Source organism: Nomascus leucogenys, chromosome 13 (assembly GCF_006542625.1).
Source record: "Nomascus leucogenys isolate Asia chromosome 13, Asia_NLE_v1, whole genome shotgun sequence".
NCBI classification, from domain to species: domain Eukaryota; kingdom Metazoa; phylum Chordata; class Mammalia; order Primates; family Hylobatidae; genus Nomascus; species Nomascus leucogenys.
The window spans coordinates 73,964,267-73,983,263 of NC_044393.1; the positions used below are offsets into that span (position 1 = coordinate 73,964,267).

Sequence of the window (18,997 nt, forward strand, 5' to 3'; positions counted from 1 at the left end):
AAGAGACAAAGATCTGCTTCTAGAAACACTGTAACATCCAAGACTGCTAAACAAACTACTTTTCTAAAATGAGTTTTAATGGGAGTTAGGGTAAGAGAAACAAATAATTTTGGAACACAGACCATTCCTGAGGTAAGGTGGTGAGCCCACAGGTGATGTACCACATTATGTGGCACAAAAAGGATGAGAGATCTCTAGCGAATAAAAAAGGGACTCAAAATCTGAGGAAAGAACAAAAAGGAGAGGCTAACAATAAAAACTTTGCCTCTCCCTTCCTCTAAATTCAAATATTAGGAGATTAAGCACAAACAAGGTTCCCTCTATTTTTCCTATTTGCTCACATTGTGAGTAGGAATTATGATATTGATCAAGCAAGGATGAGCTATACACTATTAACAAGTCTGGAAATGTTTTATGGTCTGAATACATTTATTTTGTAAGAGCAGATAATAAAAACAAAGTAAATGTGTCTCAAGTTTAAAATATAGCTATTTCTAAAAAACTGAAACACAGCTAAAATTAAATTCCCTTATATGTGTTATCTAAGATGATATGATGAATGGTATGTGTCCATGGCAAAAACTGCATACCTAATACTATCTAGCCAGCTCCCAAAGCAAAAGTATATGTAAGGCTTTCAGAGAAAATTATTGCTATAAAATCTCTAGCCTTAAAGAAGGCAATGACTTTGTTTTCCTATATGAAAGAAGCACAGTATGTATCACTGATGAGTCATTATCAAAATCAATTTTGGGCTTGGTATGATGGCTCACACCGGTAATCCCAGCACTTTGGGAGGCTGAGGCAGAAGGATTGCTTGAGACCAGGAGTTTCAGGCCAGCCTGGGCAACAATGCGAGACCTCCATCTCTACAAAAAAAAAAAAGTTTTTAAATTAGTTGGACACGGTGGCACATGCTGCTAGTTTCAGCTACTAGGGAGGCTGAGGTGGGAGGATTGCTTGAGCCCAGGAGTTGAGGCTGAGGTGAGCTATGATCTCGGCAGTGCACTGCAGCCTAGTCAACAGAGTAAGACCCTGTCTCTCTTAAAAAATAGGCCGGGCGTGGTGGCTCAAGCCTGTAATCCCAGCACTTTGGGAGGCCAAGGCGGGCAGATCACGAGGTCAGGAGATCGAGACCATCCTGGCTAACACAGTGAAACCCTGTGTCTACTGAAAATACAAAAAATTAGCCAGGCGTGGTGGCTGATGCCTGTAGTCCCAGCTACTCAGGAGACTGAGGCAGGAGAATGGCATGAACCCAGGAGGCGGAGCTTGCAGTGAGCCGAGATCATGCCACGCACTCCAGCCTGGGTGACAGAGCAAGACTCTGTCTCAAAAATAAATAAACAAATAAAAATAAATAAATAAAATAATATAAAATAGATTTTGATGATAAAAGCACATTTCAATATATGTCGATTCTATAATACTTGAGGAATTCTTTCTCAGTTTTCATCATTAATCTTACCAAAACTGAATAGGAATGTTAGTATCTATAGCATTATATGTTCTTTTAACTCTGATAGTTCTGATAGACTCTATGCAAAAATTAAAACTTTACTCCAAAGGTGAATTTAAACTTAGGAATAGAAGCATTTCTACCAGAAATAAGATAGCATGCTACAGGTCATATGTAATCTTTATTCAGGGTAAGAGCAAAGTTTTCAAGAAAAATTTCTGTCAAGGAGTAAAGATGCCAAATTGCTAATTGCTTCTATCACATTGAATTTAACATTTATAAGATGAATTTTCACGAAAAATTCTAGCTAATGATATATAATAGAATACACTTTTTCCATCTACCTAAATTTGAATTGCATAAAGGTAATTTTCCACCACATAACTAGTTATATACATCTGGATGTTATTTAGATTGTAGCCCTGTATTTGTGAAAAAATGCTGCTTTAGGTAATATTTTAAAAGGCACAGCTGTGGACTGTTCCTGTACATCTATTCTTATACTTCTCTGTTATAATACTAATGAAGGTGATCTTTTCTTGAACACAAATATCAGTGCTATTTGTCTAATATAACTGTAACTAAAGTTATTAGAGATAGTTTTAAAACTGTATTGTCTGGCTAGTAGTCAAGACATCTTGCTATGTCTTAAGATTTATTTAAAAGCTTCAACGACCAGGTTCAGATAAAATTGATGACATTCATTTTAATTTAGTATCTTAGAAGAAACAAATATATTATCTTGGTAATAACAGATGGCTCATTATTAGCCATGAATTTTTTACTAGGGGATTGCAGTGATTGAAGTAAACATATCTGATAGAGATATAAGATACATATGCAAATATAATACATATCCTTGTTCCCCATGGCTTTCATTTTATATGCAAGATTTAATAACATTATCATGAGAAAACATGATTTTTCTAATAACAACTGAAAATTAATGTTGTCATCAATGTTTTAACAGAGCTATCATTTCAGTCTATACTATCATATTTTAAGTCGTTTTTTAAAATGATGTATTTGCAGATCAATTTGTTAAAAAAACTTTTTAAATTATTATCTTCTATAGATAGACATTATTAGCAACAATGTAGCTTATTCCTAAGTTTGGTGGGCCAATTAAATTCAACCACGTAAAACTTCAAATTTGAAGAGGATCATAGTGATTACATCTTTATGGCTAACTCCCAGAAGGGGCGGCACATGTAAGATTTGAAGAAAATTGATTGGGAGAGGAAACTACTAAGGAAAAAGTATGTGAGTTTATGTTGAACAGTATGACGGGGTAGGGAAATGAAGACTCTGGGAATAAGTTGAAATGAGAATATTTGAAAAATAGGTCTTTAAGCACAAATTTCTCTACTTCAACGTTAATGTTCCTCTTTCCTCTAAAACAACAGGTATTAAAAGGATTTTCCACAAAACATTCTTTGCAGTCTTCAGGCTTAGTATGAGGTCTATTTAAAACTTATCTCTGTATTTAATAGTCTTCACAATGTTCATTTACACACAGACTAGTTTTTTCACATTATGTATTAATAAAATATGCTGACCACAAGAAAAAGATTTTCCCCCATCCACCTGACCAAAGAGTAGAATCCTAGTTCATTCCTCAACAATAAAATTTGTATATATGTATCTTTATTTTAAAAATGGTTTTGTAATATGAAGTCAATGAGAACATCTTTGTGTTTGCAACATGATCACAACTCCTGGCATGCAGAAGATAAAGTCTACATTTCATCAACAACATCCATGTTTCACTATTTAACATCTTTGAAATACGGCTCTATCTTAAAATTGACAGTTAAGCATAGTTTAATTAGCATTTTTCCCTTCTTAATGATATATAAAATGATAAAGCCTTTTACAAATAATGGTGTTTTAGAATAGATTAAATACAATAAACACTGTTAAATTTAGTAAAACTAAATTAAACACAGGTAAAGTGTGTGTTTCTGTTCACTTTATTACCTCACAATAAACTGAAATTCATGGCTTTTGATGCTTTCATTTACTTGTTTGTTAAAACCTTATGTTATCATATAGCAATTAATAGGTTATATATTTTTACTTTACTTTTAAAACTATCCAAATATATATACATCTCTGTATCAGTTCATATATATGTATATATTTATATAAAATCATGGCCAGGGCCAATGCCAGGAAAGCTTTCCCCTATGTTTTATTCTAGAACATTCAGTTTCAGGTCATACTCTTAAGTCTTTAATCCACGTTGAGTTGATTTTTTATGTATGATCTAAGGATCCAATTTCATTCTTTGCATGTGGATATACAGTTTCCCCAACCCCATTTGGTGAAGAGACTACTTTCCCCATTATATATTCTTGCACCCTTGTCGAAAATCAGTTGACCATAATAAACGTGTGGGCTTATTTCTAGGCGCTCTATTCAATTCCATTAATCAGTATGTCTGGCTTCATGGCAGTACCATACTGTCTCAATACTGTTACTTTTTAACATATTTTGAAATTAGAAAGAGAGAAGCCTCCAGGTTTGATCTTTCTCAGGATTCTTTTGGCTATTCAGGGTCCTTTGTGTTTCCATATGAATTTGAAGATTGATTTTTATTTTTCTATAAAAAATGCGACTTGGATTTTGATAGGGAATACATTGAATCTCAGATGACTGAGTAGTATGGCCATGTTAATAAAGGCATAACTCATGTAATTATACTTTATTGTACTTTGTAATACTGCAATTTTATAAATTAAAGGTTTGTGGCAACTCTGCATTGAGCAAGTCTACTGTCACCATTTTTGCAACAGTATGTGTGTCTATGTTACATTTTGGTAATCTTCACAATACTTCAGACTTTCCCATTTTCATTGTATCTGTTATGGTGATGTGTGATAAGTGATCTTTGGCATTACTATTATAATTGTTTTGGGGTAGCACAAATCACACCCATATAAGACAGTGTACTTAACCAATAAATATGTGTATTCTAACTCCCCCATCAACCTGTCATTCCCCTCTCTCCCTCTCCTGAGGCTCCTTATTCTCTGAAACACAACGATATTGAAATTAGACGATTTGATAACCCTATAATGGCCTGTAAGTGTTCAAGTGAGAGTCACATGTCTCTCACTTTAAATCAAAAGTTACAAATGATGAAGCTTAGGAAGGCATATATCCAAAGCTGAGATACACTGAAAGCTAGGACACTTGTGCCCAGTTAGCCAAGTTGTGAATACAAAGAAAAAGCTCCTGAAGGAAATTAAAGGTGCTACTTTAGTGAACACATGAATGAGAAGAAAGTCAAAGAGCCTTATGGCTGATACAGAGAAAATTTTAGTCGTCTGCATAGATGATCAAACCAGTACAACATTCCCTTAAGCCAAAGCCTAAAGTAGAATGAGGCCCTAACTCTCTTCAATTCTTTAAAGGCCAAGAGAGGTGGGAAGGCTAGAGAAGATAAATCTGAAGCTATCACATTGGTTCATGGCATTTCAGAAAAGAAGCCATCTTCATAACATAAAGTACAAGGTGAAGCAGCAAGTAGCAAGTGCTGATGAAGAACCTGGAGCAAGTTATCAGAAGACCTAACTAAGATCATCAGCGAAGGTGGCTACACAAACCAACACATTTTCAATGTAAACAAAACAGTCTTCTCTTGGAACAAGGTGCCATCTAGGACCTTCACAACTATGGAGAAGTCAATGCCTGCCTTCAAAGCTTCAAAAAAGAGGTTCACTCTTTTGTGAGAGTCTAATGCAGTTGATGACTTTCAGTTGAAGCCAATACTCACTTATTCTCAAAATCCTAGGGCCTTTCAAAATTAGGCAAAACCAACTCTGCCTGTGCTCTTTAATGAAACAACAAAGCCTGGATGACATTGCTCACAGCATGGCTTTCTGAATACTTTAAGCCCAATGTTGAGACGTACTGCTCAGCAAAAAAGATTCTTTTCAAAATATTACTGCTCATTGACAGTGCACCTAGTCACACAAGAGCTCTGATGGAGATGTTCAAGATCAATGTTATTTCCATGCCTGCTAATACAATATCCATTCTGCAGCCCACAAATCAAGTAATAATTTTTACTTTTAAGTGTCTTTATTTAAAAAAATACCTTTTATAAGGCTATACCCACCACAGATAGCAATCCTTCTGATGGACTGGGGCAAAGTAAATTAAAAACCTGGAAAGTATTTATTCTAGATGACATCAAGAACATGCATGATTCATGTGAGGTCAAAATTCAACATCAACAGGGGTTTGGAAAAAGTTAATTCCAACCCTCACAGATGACTTTGAGGGGTTCAAGACTTTGGTGGAGTTAAGTCACTGCAGATGTGGTGGAAACAGTAAGAAAACTAGAATTATAAATGGAGCCTGAAGGTGTGACTGAATTGGTGCAATCTCATAATAAAACTTCAACAGATGAAGAGTTGCTTCTTATGGATGAGGGAAGAAAGTAGTTTCTTAAGAAGTAATCTTAAGATTTTACCATAACACCTGGTAAAGGTGTTATGAATATTTTTGATATGACAACAAAAGACTTAGAATATTCCATAAACTTAGTTGATAATGCAGCAGCAGGATTGACAAGGACTAAAATTTTTAAAGAAGTTCTACTGTGAATAAAATGCTATCAAACAGCATCTCATGTTACAAAGAAATCTTTTGTAAAAGGAAGACTCAACTGATATGAGAAACTTCAGTATTGTCTTATTTTAATAAACTGTCACAGCCACACCAGTCTTCAGAAAACACCATCCTGACCAATCAATCATCTCCACCAGCAAAACGATGATAACTCACTGAAGGCTCAACTTATCCGTAGCATTTTTTAGCAATACTGTATTTATCATCAAGGTGCATACATTTTTTAATGTAAACTAGTACAACCACTATAAAAAACAGCATGGAGATTCCTTAATTGTTCAAGAAGTGTATTGTTTAATATCCACACATTTCTAAATTTGACAATTTTCCTACTGCTATTGATTTCTAGTTTGATTTTATTGAAGTCAGAAAAGATACTTGCTATCTTAAATTTATTCACTTGTTTTGTGACCTAACGAGTTATCTATACTGGAGAATGTTCCATGTGCACTTGAGAAAAATGTATACTCTGCTCTAGCTGGGTAGAATATTCTGTACATGTCTGCTAGGTCCATTTGGTCTACAGTGTTGTTCAAGTTTTCCGTTTCCTTATTGATCTCTGTCTGGATGGTCTCTCCCATTATTGGAAGTGGTGAAATGAAACCTCCTACTATAATTGTGTTGCAGTCTATTTCTCCCTTCACTTCTGAAATGTCTGCTTCATAGATTAATCACTCTGATGTTAGCAGCATACATAATTGTTATATTTTCTTGGTGAATTAACCCTTTTATCATTATATGATATCTAAAAACTGCCTGTTGTGACAGTTTTTGACTTAAAGTCTCTTTTGTCTGATGTATGTATGGCCACTTCTCCTCTTTTGGTTACCATTTGCAAGAAATACTTTTCTCCATTCCTTCACTTTCATTTAGCCTATGTGTGTCCTTAAATCTAAAGTGAGTTTTTGTAGACAGCATATAGTTGTATCTCATTTTTTTAATGCACTCAACCACTCTATGATTTTTTATTTGGGAATTTAATTCATTTATAATAATAGTAGTTATTCATTAGGAAGGTCTTACGATTGCCATTTAATTCATTGTTTTCTATTTGTCTTGTGACACTCAATTCCCTATTTTCTTCTCTTGCTATCTTCCTTTGTGTTTCATTTTTTTGTAATGACATGGTTTGATTCCCTTCTCATTTTCTTTTGTGTTTCTTTTATAGGTATTTTCTTTGTGGTTACCATGGAGTTTACAGAAAGTACCTTATATTTATAGCACTCTACTTTAACCTGACAATTTAACTTTAATTGCATACAAAAACTCTACACTTTTACTTATACCCCCCACCACACTTCACGTTACTGGTATCATAATTTGCATCTTTTTATACTATGTATCCATTAACATATTTCTATAGTTATACCTTTTATATATTTGCCTTTCAACTTCTATACCAGAATTAAACGTGATTTATGCATCAATGTTACAGAATTGCAGTATTCTGCACTTATTTATATATTTACCTTTTCCAGTGAATTTTATATTTTCATATGGTTTCACGTTGCTGGTTGGCATCCTTTGCTTCATTCTTAATCCTTACTGTCTTTAACTAGACTCTAGAATCTAAAGATCATGTTTATTTTACAAATTAAACTAGCCAAAGAATATGCATCAGTGTTGTTTGGCAATTACAGGTCAGAACTGAGCTTCTATTCTAGGACTTAGGGTACTGATGGAACTATGTTCCTAAATCAATAATGCATTTCTACTCCAAAACACTCCACCAGTTTTAATACCTACCAGTTCCTTTGCTTAGATATGGGGGCTTAAAGAACTTCACAACACCATAGACATTGACAATTGTACCACCCTTAAGTTGATTCAGGGGTGTATATATATAATTTGTTGCTGGAACCTAAAGAAAGAGAAGACAGTGAATACATTTATAGAAAGTATTTACATTGTAGAATCATGTTTTAATCATATTAGCAGCAAATCCATGTAACTGTATTTTATCCTTTTAAGTGTCTAAAAGAAGTTATAACCTGAAATAAGGCAATGCACACAGCTTAGCTTATCCAACTAGTTTTCCTTAGAACTTTGTTTATAAATGGTACAATTTGTACACTAGCTCATAAAGGCATAACCTATAATCTAATTAAAACATTATACTTCTTCAATAAAAACATAGCAAACAGTATATACATATAGTCCCTGACTTATGATGGTTCAACTTATAATCTTCTGACTTTAGAATGGGTCTATTAGGCAATTTAATGCATTTTGTATTTATGAAATTTTTGACTTATGATGGGTATACTGGATGTAACTTCATTGTAAATGAAGGAGCATCTGTAGTGAAAAACAGCAATACATGTCAAAACTGAAGCAATAACACAAAACAAGAAATACTTTTTTTAAATATGTACATCGTCAATGTAAAAGGTCTAAGAAAAGAGAGTTTTATTAAAGGTAAATGACTAGGCATAATGAGATATTTTTAGAAGCCCTGAAAAGGCAACTAGACTACTAGTCTTAACAATACAAGTTACATCTCTTGTAAGTTTAGAAAACTTTTTTTTTTAAGGACACTCTCAAGGAATCTTTTAGTAATTAAATCATCCTAGCTATCTTTAAGTTAGTATACCCCTAGCTTATTTGGTCAAGAAACTGTAGCTGGGGGACAATAAAACAAATTGTTAACAGAGAGCAAATTCTAAAAAATGCAATTTAAGAGATTTTGGTTCTATTTTATAACTAATATCACTTTGAAACTTGTGGTACAATTTCTCTCTTCCCCTTACCCCCATGCTATTATAGAGATTTTCCGTAGGCCTAAATTTTGACTCATAACTCAAGCCAGGTTTTGAGTCATAAATGGTATAAAAAGATTTAAAATGCTAATAATGAAACCCTACCCCAAAGAATTAAAACTAACAATGCCTAAATTCTTGGGCTTACAGTATAGTAGATAAGAAATGAAAACTTATTGAGAAGTTGAAATCAGCAACTAACAAAAATTCTTGAGCTTGCAGAGTATCAGATAAGAAAAGAAACAACTTGCTGAGATACTACTGAAACTCCTACTGATTGTGAGAGCAGGAAAAAACTATCTGAAATCAGTTGAAACCAAGATGGCTGACTGGAATTTGAGAACAAGTTTGCTGACATCACAGTATGAATTTCCATCACATTCATCATACTAACTCCACCTGAATTTGCATATGCAACCCATGCATTAATGTGAAGAAATAACTATGCATGCCCAAGGACTTTCCAAACTTCCCCTTTCATCCAACTAATGACTTACTAATCCCAGTATCTACTCTCTAAAACTTTTCTAATAAAATTACTGCCTTAAAGACAGCACAGGGAGACATATTTGAGCTCAGCTCATGTCTCCTTAGGTATTGACTTTCAGCTTTTCTGTTCTCAAAAATTTGATTTCACAGTATTGGCTTATAACACATGAGGTAGCGAGCTTCTTTTGTTCTATAATAATAAGAGAACCAAAAGATTATTTTTTGAAATAACTGTGAATAAGGTGGGAAAGAAAAGGGAAAGTGGTTTACAAGGATATGTTTGCATATTAACAGTGATACTAAATAAAGCCTTAAAGGGCTTTATATAGGTGGCCCCAACATCAAATGGAAATAAGAACACCTATCACTCTGAGAGTTAAAATTTTAAAACTCAAATTAAAACATTAGTTTTTCCAAGGAGGCTTCTCAGTTTAAACAAAAGGGTAGAATTTGCTAATCTAATCAAACTTCAATATAAAGAAAGCTAGCTCATCAATGATTAAAAAAAGAATGATGGAATAATGGAATGGAAAGAGAAATAATGGAAGAGAAGCATACTGAACAGTAGGGAGAAAACATGTGCTTCGCTTACACTCAATATTCTATCTTAACATCTCATGGAGAGTTGAATGGGAAAGGCCAGCAAAACTCGATGACACTAACCATTATAATCAACCAAGTAACTGCCATTTGTTAATTCATTACCAATAAACAACTTCTTGTTTGGCTTTCCATGTAAATCAGCAAGTATTTATGTGTACAACAGCTAAGATATAATCCTCATTATAAATTCATAAATTGGTATTTTTGCTTCTTAATCATTCTCTAATGAGTTGGGTTAATATTCTTATAAGTTTGGTTAATGTACCCTTGAGTAAGCTCACACTTGAAAAAGGTAATTAAATTTACATGATTCCCAATAAGCCCTATCTTAGTAGCCAATTTGCCTCCCTTGCTGACACAATAAAGTATTGTATCCCATAAAAAAGGACTGTAGAGGGACATCCAAATCAGTGTGAACAAATGTGTTAGCAAGAGAAATAGTGTAGTTAGCTTAGGAGAATGGTAAGCAAAGGCTTTCTGAAGGTGGCAACAAAATCTAAATTTTGAAGGACAAGTAACAAGGAGAAATGATAGCACATACTAGCATTACGTAATCGGGATCTGAAAATAGTTTTACACTGCTGGTGCAAAAGGCACATGGCTAATATCTAAAGCAATAGGCATATAATATTTATGACATCCTAACAACTCCTAGGTTAATAAAACTATTACTTACGAAAATACTTGTTGAGGATTTTTATTGCTCACTAAATAATCTAGAACAGTACTATCCAAGAGAAGCTTCTGTGATAATGAAAATATTCTATATCAATATTGCGGCTATTCAGGAATTTAAATATGACTAGTGCAAATCATGGACTGAATTTTTAATAGCCACACACAGCTAGTTGCTCAGTATTGCACAGCATAGGCACATGTGCATGAGAAAACCATGGGCTCATGATATACTAAAGATAACTTGATAGCATTATCATTAAGTACATCACTTGACCCACATTTCACACAGACATGAACAATTTTTTTTTTTGACAGCTTAAGGGGCTGCCCATTATGGAATCAATCAGTCAAGAAAATGTGAGCACTGGGTTAAATGAAATGCAATTTACAGCATACGCAGAAAGTTAACTAGTGGACAAAAATCAAGCATAGCAGACAATAAAAGCCTGAAGAGAGAAAGACACCTAGCAGCATAATTCGATTCATTCATTCCTTTATTTCTGTCCTGCCTTCATTCATTCATTGATGGGCCATGTACTATACAGGGCACTAAAAATAAGTGTGAACAAAACACAAATAGCCCCTGCACCAATGTAAGAACAAACCATAAAAGCGGAGAGATGTCTTAGAGTTGTCTTAGAAGGTCTATTTGAAAAGATATTTAAAGAAAGAACTAATTAAATGAAGTACAGAAGTTGGGAATGAGATAAGCAACAGTGTTCCAAGCAGAGAAAACACATTCAGTATATTTGAAAATCCAGGAGGTTTGGATGGCTGGAGAGTACTGGTCAAAGGAATGACAAAATTAGGTTGAATAAAAATATAGGGGATAGTTTACATTGGGCCTTCAGATCACATAAGTGGGCTAGGAAAGCTTTTAAATCCTGAAGACAATACAAGATCAGATGATTACCCTGAGTCACTTGAAAAGCAAACTTTCTACCACTGAAAAACAGAAATTCTGAAAATACCCTGGTCCTCATAGACTACACTTTTAATACTATATTCTCGAAAAAATACACTTTTTCAGGAAAACAAGAAACTCAAAAACAATAACTCCATTTTCTTGATATCAACTGCAAGATCCATGCTCAGTTTAAAAATGTAGAAATGTGCCAAATGAGCATCTTTTGATGAGTTAGGAAAATAAAGTCAAATAGATCTACACCTGATTTAACTTATAATACCTAGGCTTTGTGAAAAAACATTTTTGCAAAGTTCAGAGGCTTTTTCATTTATTCCCGCCTTATTTACAGGTTCACAGATATATCAAATATTTTAAATTAAACAATCTATAACAATTTTGGGAAATATTAATACCAGAGCTAACTCACATTTTGTAAAAAGTACATCAGTTCTTTCATTGGTAACAGTCCCCCCAAAAATACTAATTATACTAATACTCAGAATTTAGTATCTGTGTCCTACAGTCATTGTCAACTAGAAACAGTTCCTGAATTCTGTCCATTTGAAACTAAAGGTTCAAAAACATAAGTAGAACATAAACATCATATTAAACTATACCAATAAATTATTAATACCATCTTTCCAGTTTCACTCAGCTACAAGTAGACTATCTGTAAAAATGGGAATGGGTATCTTCCTATTGCTATGAGGAAGCTATAGCTATATCTATGCTATAAGATAGTGGGGAAAAAATAGTTAAAAAAAGAGAAATATATCATAAGTATAAGAAAACTACTTAAAATTATATAATTTGTTCAATTATATAATTCAGCACATAATTGTCTGGTTAAATACAAGCTAATGTAAAAAGAAATGAATTTGCCTATGGTTTAAAACAAAAATTTAAGGATCTTCATATGGTAAAAACTTATTTTATTTTTCTTGTGTATGTATAGCTTACAAAAAATATCAGCAGATATTCCAGACAACAGAATATTCAGATATTGATTACTAGGTAAAATATATAACTCCAATATAACATTATCAGCTACAAAAAAGTAAAGATAATGTTTTTCCAGTGTATTGATACTATATCAATATCAGACTACAAAGTGGAAAAGTGGACTGAATATACATACACACGTATCTATGTGTGTGTGGCATATACAGGTATGGGTGTAATATTCTAAATTAAACTGAATATCATCTTACCAAAGACATTGATTCTGTAGAAAAATCTCTTACAGATTTGACATAAACCTGAAGGAAAAAAAGAAAGAACTTATTTGTATACAGATAACCTCCAATGTGATTACATGCTTTTAGTTGTAGTAAAAGTACACACTTACTTGTAAAATATTCAAATTCACTAGGATGACATAAAGTTATGGCTTACAAATTAAGAGTGAAATGTGCAAAGTTGTCTAAGCTACAGAAACTTAAAAAAAAAGGCAAAGATATAAGGTCGAATGAAAATGTACTTTATTAAAATATTAGTGTTCTTACAGATTAAATCTGAAGCACAGCAATATTCAGTTCTCAGGATAGAATGTAAAAGAATGCAAACTTCTATCAGTCCAACAGAAGTGGAAAATCAGAGCTGATATTCAAAATTTTTCCTGCATAGAACCCTAGATGTTTTCAGAAAGAAAAAATAAACATAAGGAAGTGTTTCAGTGATCACTCTAACTGCAAATTTTACCCATCTCCAGCCTAATTAATTTTAATATCAAGCAGAGCCACCGCCACTGCTTATAGTACCTTTGTGCATACTAGAAAAAAACAGGCAGATGTTGGCCTGCAGGCTCTTGGCTCAGCCCAATTCTACCTAATAGCCTTGACTAAAAAGGCAGTTTTCAAGTGTGTGTGTGTGGAAGATAGGGTATTAAAAGAGGAAAGGAGAGGAAGGCCATCTTCACAACGAATAAAACAGGAGAAGGAAAAAATCAGTTTTACCTAAAGAGGGGTAGTTGATTAATTTAAAGTGAAATCAAGTAGAACAAAATGCCTGATGGTATTATTACAAAGAAGATCCAGTCTAGAATGTCTGTGCAGTTTTATAAGTTTCATTAATAAGTACTTGTTAAATATAAAGGAATTCCCTTTTCTATCCTGTCATTCTAAAAATAAAACCAAGGAAAAAAACTTTTATTTTTTAAACTTAAAATATTCAATTAAAATAATTTAGTCAGACCAAGTAGTTTATCTGCAGATTTACAGAAATACTTTCAATCCCATCACTTTAGCTCATTAAATCTGCAATATAATTAGAGAATAAAAGCTGCATATTTACATAAACAGTTGATTTGAGGTCTTCAAATGCTTTCAAAAATATGCAAGGTTTACCATCTCTGCTTGTAGATGAAGAAGCTAAAAAAACAATAAATCTAGCCACTGCAATGGTGTCCTACATAGGAAAAAAAAAAGTTTTTGAATCAATCACCAAAATATCTATAATTTGGAATGTCATATAAATCCTTATTTATATTATTATGTTTAGAATAAAAATTACCTCTATAAAGTAGAAAACTGGTTAACCTAAACTTGTTTAATACTTACCGAATACATTATTTAGACTACCACTTCCTCTAAAACATCTTCAACATCTACAGCTACAATATAGCCACAGATGACTATAACGTCCCACTTCATGGACCAGGAAAATGCTAAATCACTAAGAAAGTTTTATTTAGTGAAACTCAGATGTTCCAATAGTAATAAGGATGGAATTTAAATGAAACTAAATCTCAAAGTTGAAAAACTACATTGAGAAAGGCATGACAGTGCAAAAACTCCACATATTACAAAACTAATATATGTGCATACGAATACAGGCATGGACATAATAAGAAATTTCTGTTTATATACTAATAAGAACAAAGATATTTTCTTTCTACTTAGGTTTGTAACAGTAGTAAGAAGCCATTCTCCATTTATCCCTTCCTCTCTCATTCTTTAAATTTCCTTTTCTTATTTTCCAAATACTAAAACAGAAATACTCAAAGAGTTTTGCCTTGCTGCATATATATATTTTATTGTCTTACTCTCTTAATTTTAACAGCAAAACCTTAAGATACACCAAAATGTCTGGGCTTTTGGTCATCTTCCTTCAATAATTTAAAACTCTATCAAGTGGATGTCTTCTGCATTACCACAGTTTGCTTTGCACATACAAGGGCCTGGTGTCAATTCCCACAATCCTCTATTCAGATTTAATAATTGGACTGACAGCATATTGAAGATAGTGGTCATTTCTAATTCTGCTCTGTATTTACAGGACTTGGCACAAAGCAGGCCCTCCCAAAACAAACTGTCTATGAATCAAACGAAAGACCTTATGTTGCCTTTTCTAAAAATCTCTTGCCCTAACCAGGTATTGTAGCTCTGCAAATTCCTGCGTTTTTTTCTTCACATGAGATTGCAAACATAACTGAGCGTATGCTGATAATGCCAAATTACCACAACTCTTCAAGTTAAATGTGAGAAAATTTTTCTTCTTACTGAAGATTTTATCTCTCTCTAAAACCTTTTATGCCGTTTAAAAAAATAAAATGAACATGTTTCTGGAATAAAAATAACAACTGAGTTACTTTTCTTCAGTTTTACAAACTGAAATATACACTCTGCTTTCAAGTGACCTCAAACCAATACATTCTGATTAAATGAAAACTTAAGATTTTAGTCAAAGATTTAAAGTTGTTTATCAAACTAACACAGGAAGACAAACAGAAGTAGGGAAGCCAACAGTTTATCAGTTCTAAATTATCCAAGTAGAAAAAAAACCTACCTCTTGTTATTCTCTGTTCCACTTAAAAATGTTTTCAAAAGTAAATATTATACACCAAATGCAAATGTTGGAGTACAGATGACCATTTTTTTTCTGTTTTCCTGTAGAACCTAAACTTTTTAAAAAGACTGAGTATGTATGTATTTCTTTTATCATGAAGAAAAATTTTGAAAAGAATAAATGACTAAAAGCTGGACATCAGCATTCACTAGAAAAATTTTTCTGAATTTAACAGTAGCTACACACAATTCAGTAAAAAGTTACAACCCTTCCTCTGGCATATAATCAACAGCATGGAAACAACAATCACAGTTTTTTTTTTAATTAAAATGAGCTTATTATATTCATAAACATGGATTTATATTCGAATATACATATAAAAACTGCATTGAAGGCCCTTCAGTGATCTCATCCCAACCAACTCTGCCTGTTTTATTTCCACATACTTCCCATTCAATTTTAGACAAATGGATCCTCTTATAAGTATAGTGCTTTTCCACATATATTCTTTATTTATTTTGAGCCACTGCTACAAATAAATAACATGCTTCCCATCTCTACATATCTGACCTAATCTAAATTTCAAAGTCTAGCGTTCTTCTTCCTGGTATAATCTATCACAGATTCTCTCTCAGAAACAAGTAATTCTACCTTCCTCTAAACTCTCCTATACAGCGTTTTAGCATTTTTCACCTTATATATTATTTACAAACTTTTCTTAATGCCTTTAAAGCGCTTAAAGTCCTGTAAGTTCCTTGGACTAAAAGTAATGGAGATCATTCCAAGATGGCCAAATAGGAACAGCTCCACTCTATAGCTCCCAGCGTGAGCCACACGGAAGACGGGTGATTTCTGCATTTCCAACTGAGGTACTGGGGTCATCTCATTGGGACTTGTTGGACAGTGGGTGCAGCCCACGGAGTGTGAGCTGAAGCAGGATGGGGCATCGCCTCACTGGGGAAGCACAAGAGGTCAGGGAATTCCCTTTCCTAGCCAAGGGAAGCCAAGACAGTCGGTACCTGGAAAATCGGGACACTCCTGCCATAATACTGTGCTTTTCCAACGGTCTTAGCAAACTGCACACCAGGAGATTATATCCCATGCCTGGCTCATCAGGTCCCACGCCCACAGTCTTGCTCATTGCTGGCACAGCAGTCTGACATCGAACTGCCAGGCTGCAGCAAGGCTGGGGGAGGGGCTTCCGCCATTGCTGAGGCTTGACTAGGTAAACAAAGGGGCTAGGAAGCTTGAACTGGGTGGAGCCCACTGCAGCTCAAGGAGGGCTGCCTGCCTCTGTAGATTCCACCTCTGGGGGCAGGGCATAGCTGAACAAAAGGCAGCAGAAACTTCTGCAGACTTAAACATCCCTGTCTGACCGCTTTGAAGAGAGCAGTGGTTCTCCCAGCACAGAGTTTGAGATCTGAGAATGGACAGATTGCCTCCTCAAGTGGGTCCCTGACCCCTGAGAAGACTAACTGGGAGACACCTCCCAGTAGGGGCTGACTGACACCTCACACAGCTGGGTGCCCCTCTGAGACGAAGCTTCCAGAGGAAGGATGAGGCAGCAACATTTACTGTTCTGCAATATTTGCTGTTCTGCAGCCTCCGCTGGTGATACCCTGGCAAACAGGGTCTGGAGTTGACCTGCAGCAAACTCCAACAGACCTGCAGCTGAGGGTCCTGACTGTAAGAAGGAAAACTAACAAACAGAAAGGAATAGCATCAACATCAACAAAAAGGACATCCACACCAAAAACCCATCTGTAGGTCACCATCATCAAAGACCAAAGGTAGATAAAACCACAAAGGTCAGGAGAAACCAGAGCAGAAAAGCTGAAAATGCTAAAATTCAGAGCACCTCTTCTCCTCCAAAGGATCACAGCGCCTCACCAGCAACGGAACAAAGCTGGACAGAGAATAACTTTGATGAGTTGGCAGAAGTAGGCCAGAAGAAGATCAGTAATAACAAACTTCTCCAAGTTAAAGGAGGATGTTTGAACCCATCGCACATAAGCTAAAAACCTTGAAAACAGATTAGACGGATGGCTAACTAGAATAAACAGCGCAGAGAAGACCTTAAACAACCTGATGAAGTGAAAACCATGGCACAAGAACTACATGATGCATGCACAAGCTTCAGTAGTCAATTGGATCAAGTGGAAGAAAGGGTATCAGTGACTGAAGATCAAATGAATAAATGAGGTGAGAAGTTTACAGGAAAAAGAGTAAAAAGAAATGAACAAAGCCTCCAAGAAACATGGGACTATGAGAAAAGACCAAATCTACATTTGATTGGTGTACCTAAAAGTGATGGGGAGAATAGAACCAAATTAGAAAACACTCTCCAGGATATTATCCAGGAGAACTTCCCCAGTCTAGCAAGGCAGGCCAACATTCAAATTCAGGAAATACAGAGAATGCCACAAAGATACTCCTCAAGAAGAGCAACCTCAAGACACATAATTGTCAGATTCACCAAGGTTGAAATGAAGGAAAAAATGTTAAGGGCAGCCAGAGAAAAAGGTCGGGTTACCCACAAAGGGAAACCCATCAGACTAACAGCTGATCTCTCGGCAGAAACTCTACAAGCCAGAAGAGAGTGGGGGCCAATATTCAACATTCTTAAAGAATTTTCAACCTAGAATTTCATATCCAGCCAAACTAAGCCTCTTCAGTGAAGGAGAAATAAAATCCTTTACAGACAAGCAAATGCGGAGAGATTTTGTCACCACCAGGCCTGCCTTACGAGAGCTCCCGAAGGAAGCACTAAACATGGAAAGGAACAACTGGTACCAGCCACTGCAAAAACATGCCAAATTGTAAAGACCATTGAGGCTAGGAAGAAACTGCATCAACTAATGAGCAAAATAACCAGCTAACATCATAATGGCAGGATCAAATTCACATATAGCAATATTAACCTTAAATGTAAATGGGCTAAATGCTCCAATTAAAAGACACAGACTGGCAAATTGGATAGAGTCAAGACCCCTCAGTGTGTTGTGTTCAGGAGACCTATCTCACGTGCAGAGACACACATAGGCTCAAATTAAAGGGATGGAGGAAGATCTACCAAGCAAATGGAAAACAAAAAAAAGCAGGAGTTGCAATCCTAGTCTCTGATAAAACAGACTTTAAACCAACAAAGATCAGAAGAGACAAAGGCCATTAAGTAATTGTAAAGGGATCAATTCCACAAGAAGAGCTAACTATCCTAAATATATATGCACCCAACACAGGAACACCGAGATTCATAAAGCAAGTCCTTAGAGGCCTACAAAGAGACTTAGACTCCCACACAATAATAATGGGAGACTTTAACACGCCACTGTCAACATTAGACAGATCAAAGAGATAGAAAGTTAACAAGGATATCCAGGACTTCAACTCGGCTCTGCACCAAGTGGACCTAATAGACTTCTACAGAACTCTCCACTCCAAGTCAACAGAATATACATTCTTCTCAGCACCACATTGTACTTATTCCAAAACTGACCACGTAGTTGGAAGTAAAGCACTCCTCAGAAAATATAAAAGAACAGAAATTATAACAAACTGTCTTTCAGACCACAGTGCAATCAAATTAGAACTCAGGATTAAGAAACTTGCTCAAAACTGCACAACTACATGGAAACTGAACAACCTGCTCCTGAATGGACTACTAGGTACATAATG

The 18,997-nt window shown here is 34.8% G+C and overlaps 1 protein-coding gene across 8 annotated transcripts in view; it reads right to left on the minus strand.

The window, feature by feature from the left end:
* POT1 (protection of telomeres 1) overlaps nt 1-18,997 on the minus strand; it is a 107,215-nt gene that overhangs the window by 61,711 nt on the left and 26,507 nt on the right. For 5 of the 8 annotated variants that reach the window (XM_003261278.2, XM_030826235.1, XM_030826230.1 and 2 more), the window contains exons 4-6: nt 13,829-13,942; nt 12,748-12,795; nt 7,847-7,961 (exon numbers count right to left, since the gene is read on the minus strand). Coding sequence is in view for 6 of the 8 variants with exons in the window: in XM_030826230.1 (XP_030682090.1) it covers nt 7,847-7,961; nt 12,748-12,756 (124 nt within the window). In the remaining 2 variants the exon portion in view is untranslated. Of the gene's footprint in view, nt 1-7,846; nt 7,962-12,747; nt 12,796-13,041; nt 13,233-13,828; nt 13,943-18,997 lie in introns of those variants that run through there. The other 3 variants (XM_030826231.1, XM_030826233.1, XM_030826232.1) reach the window with 3 other exon arrangements.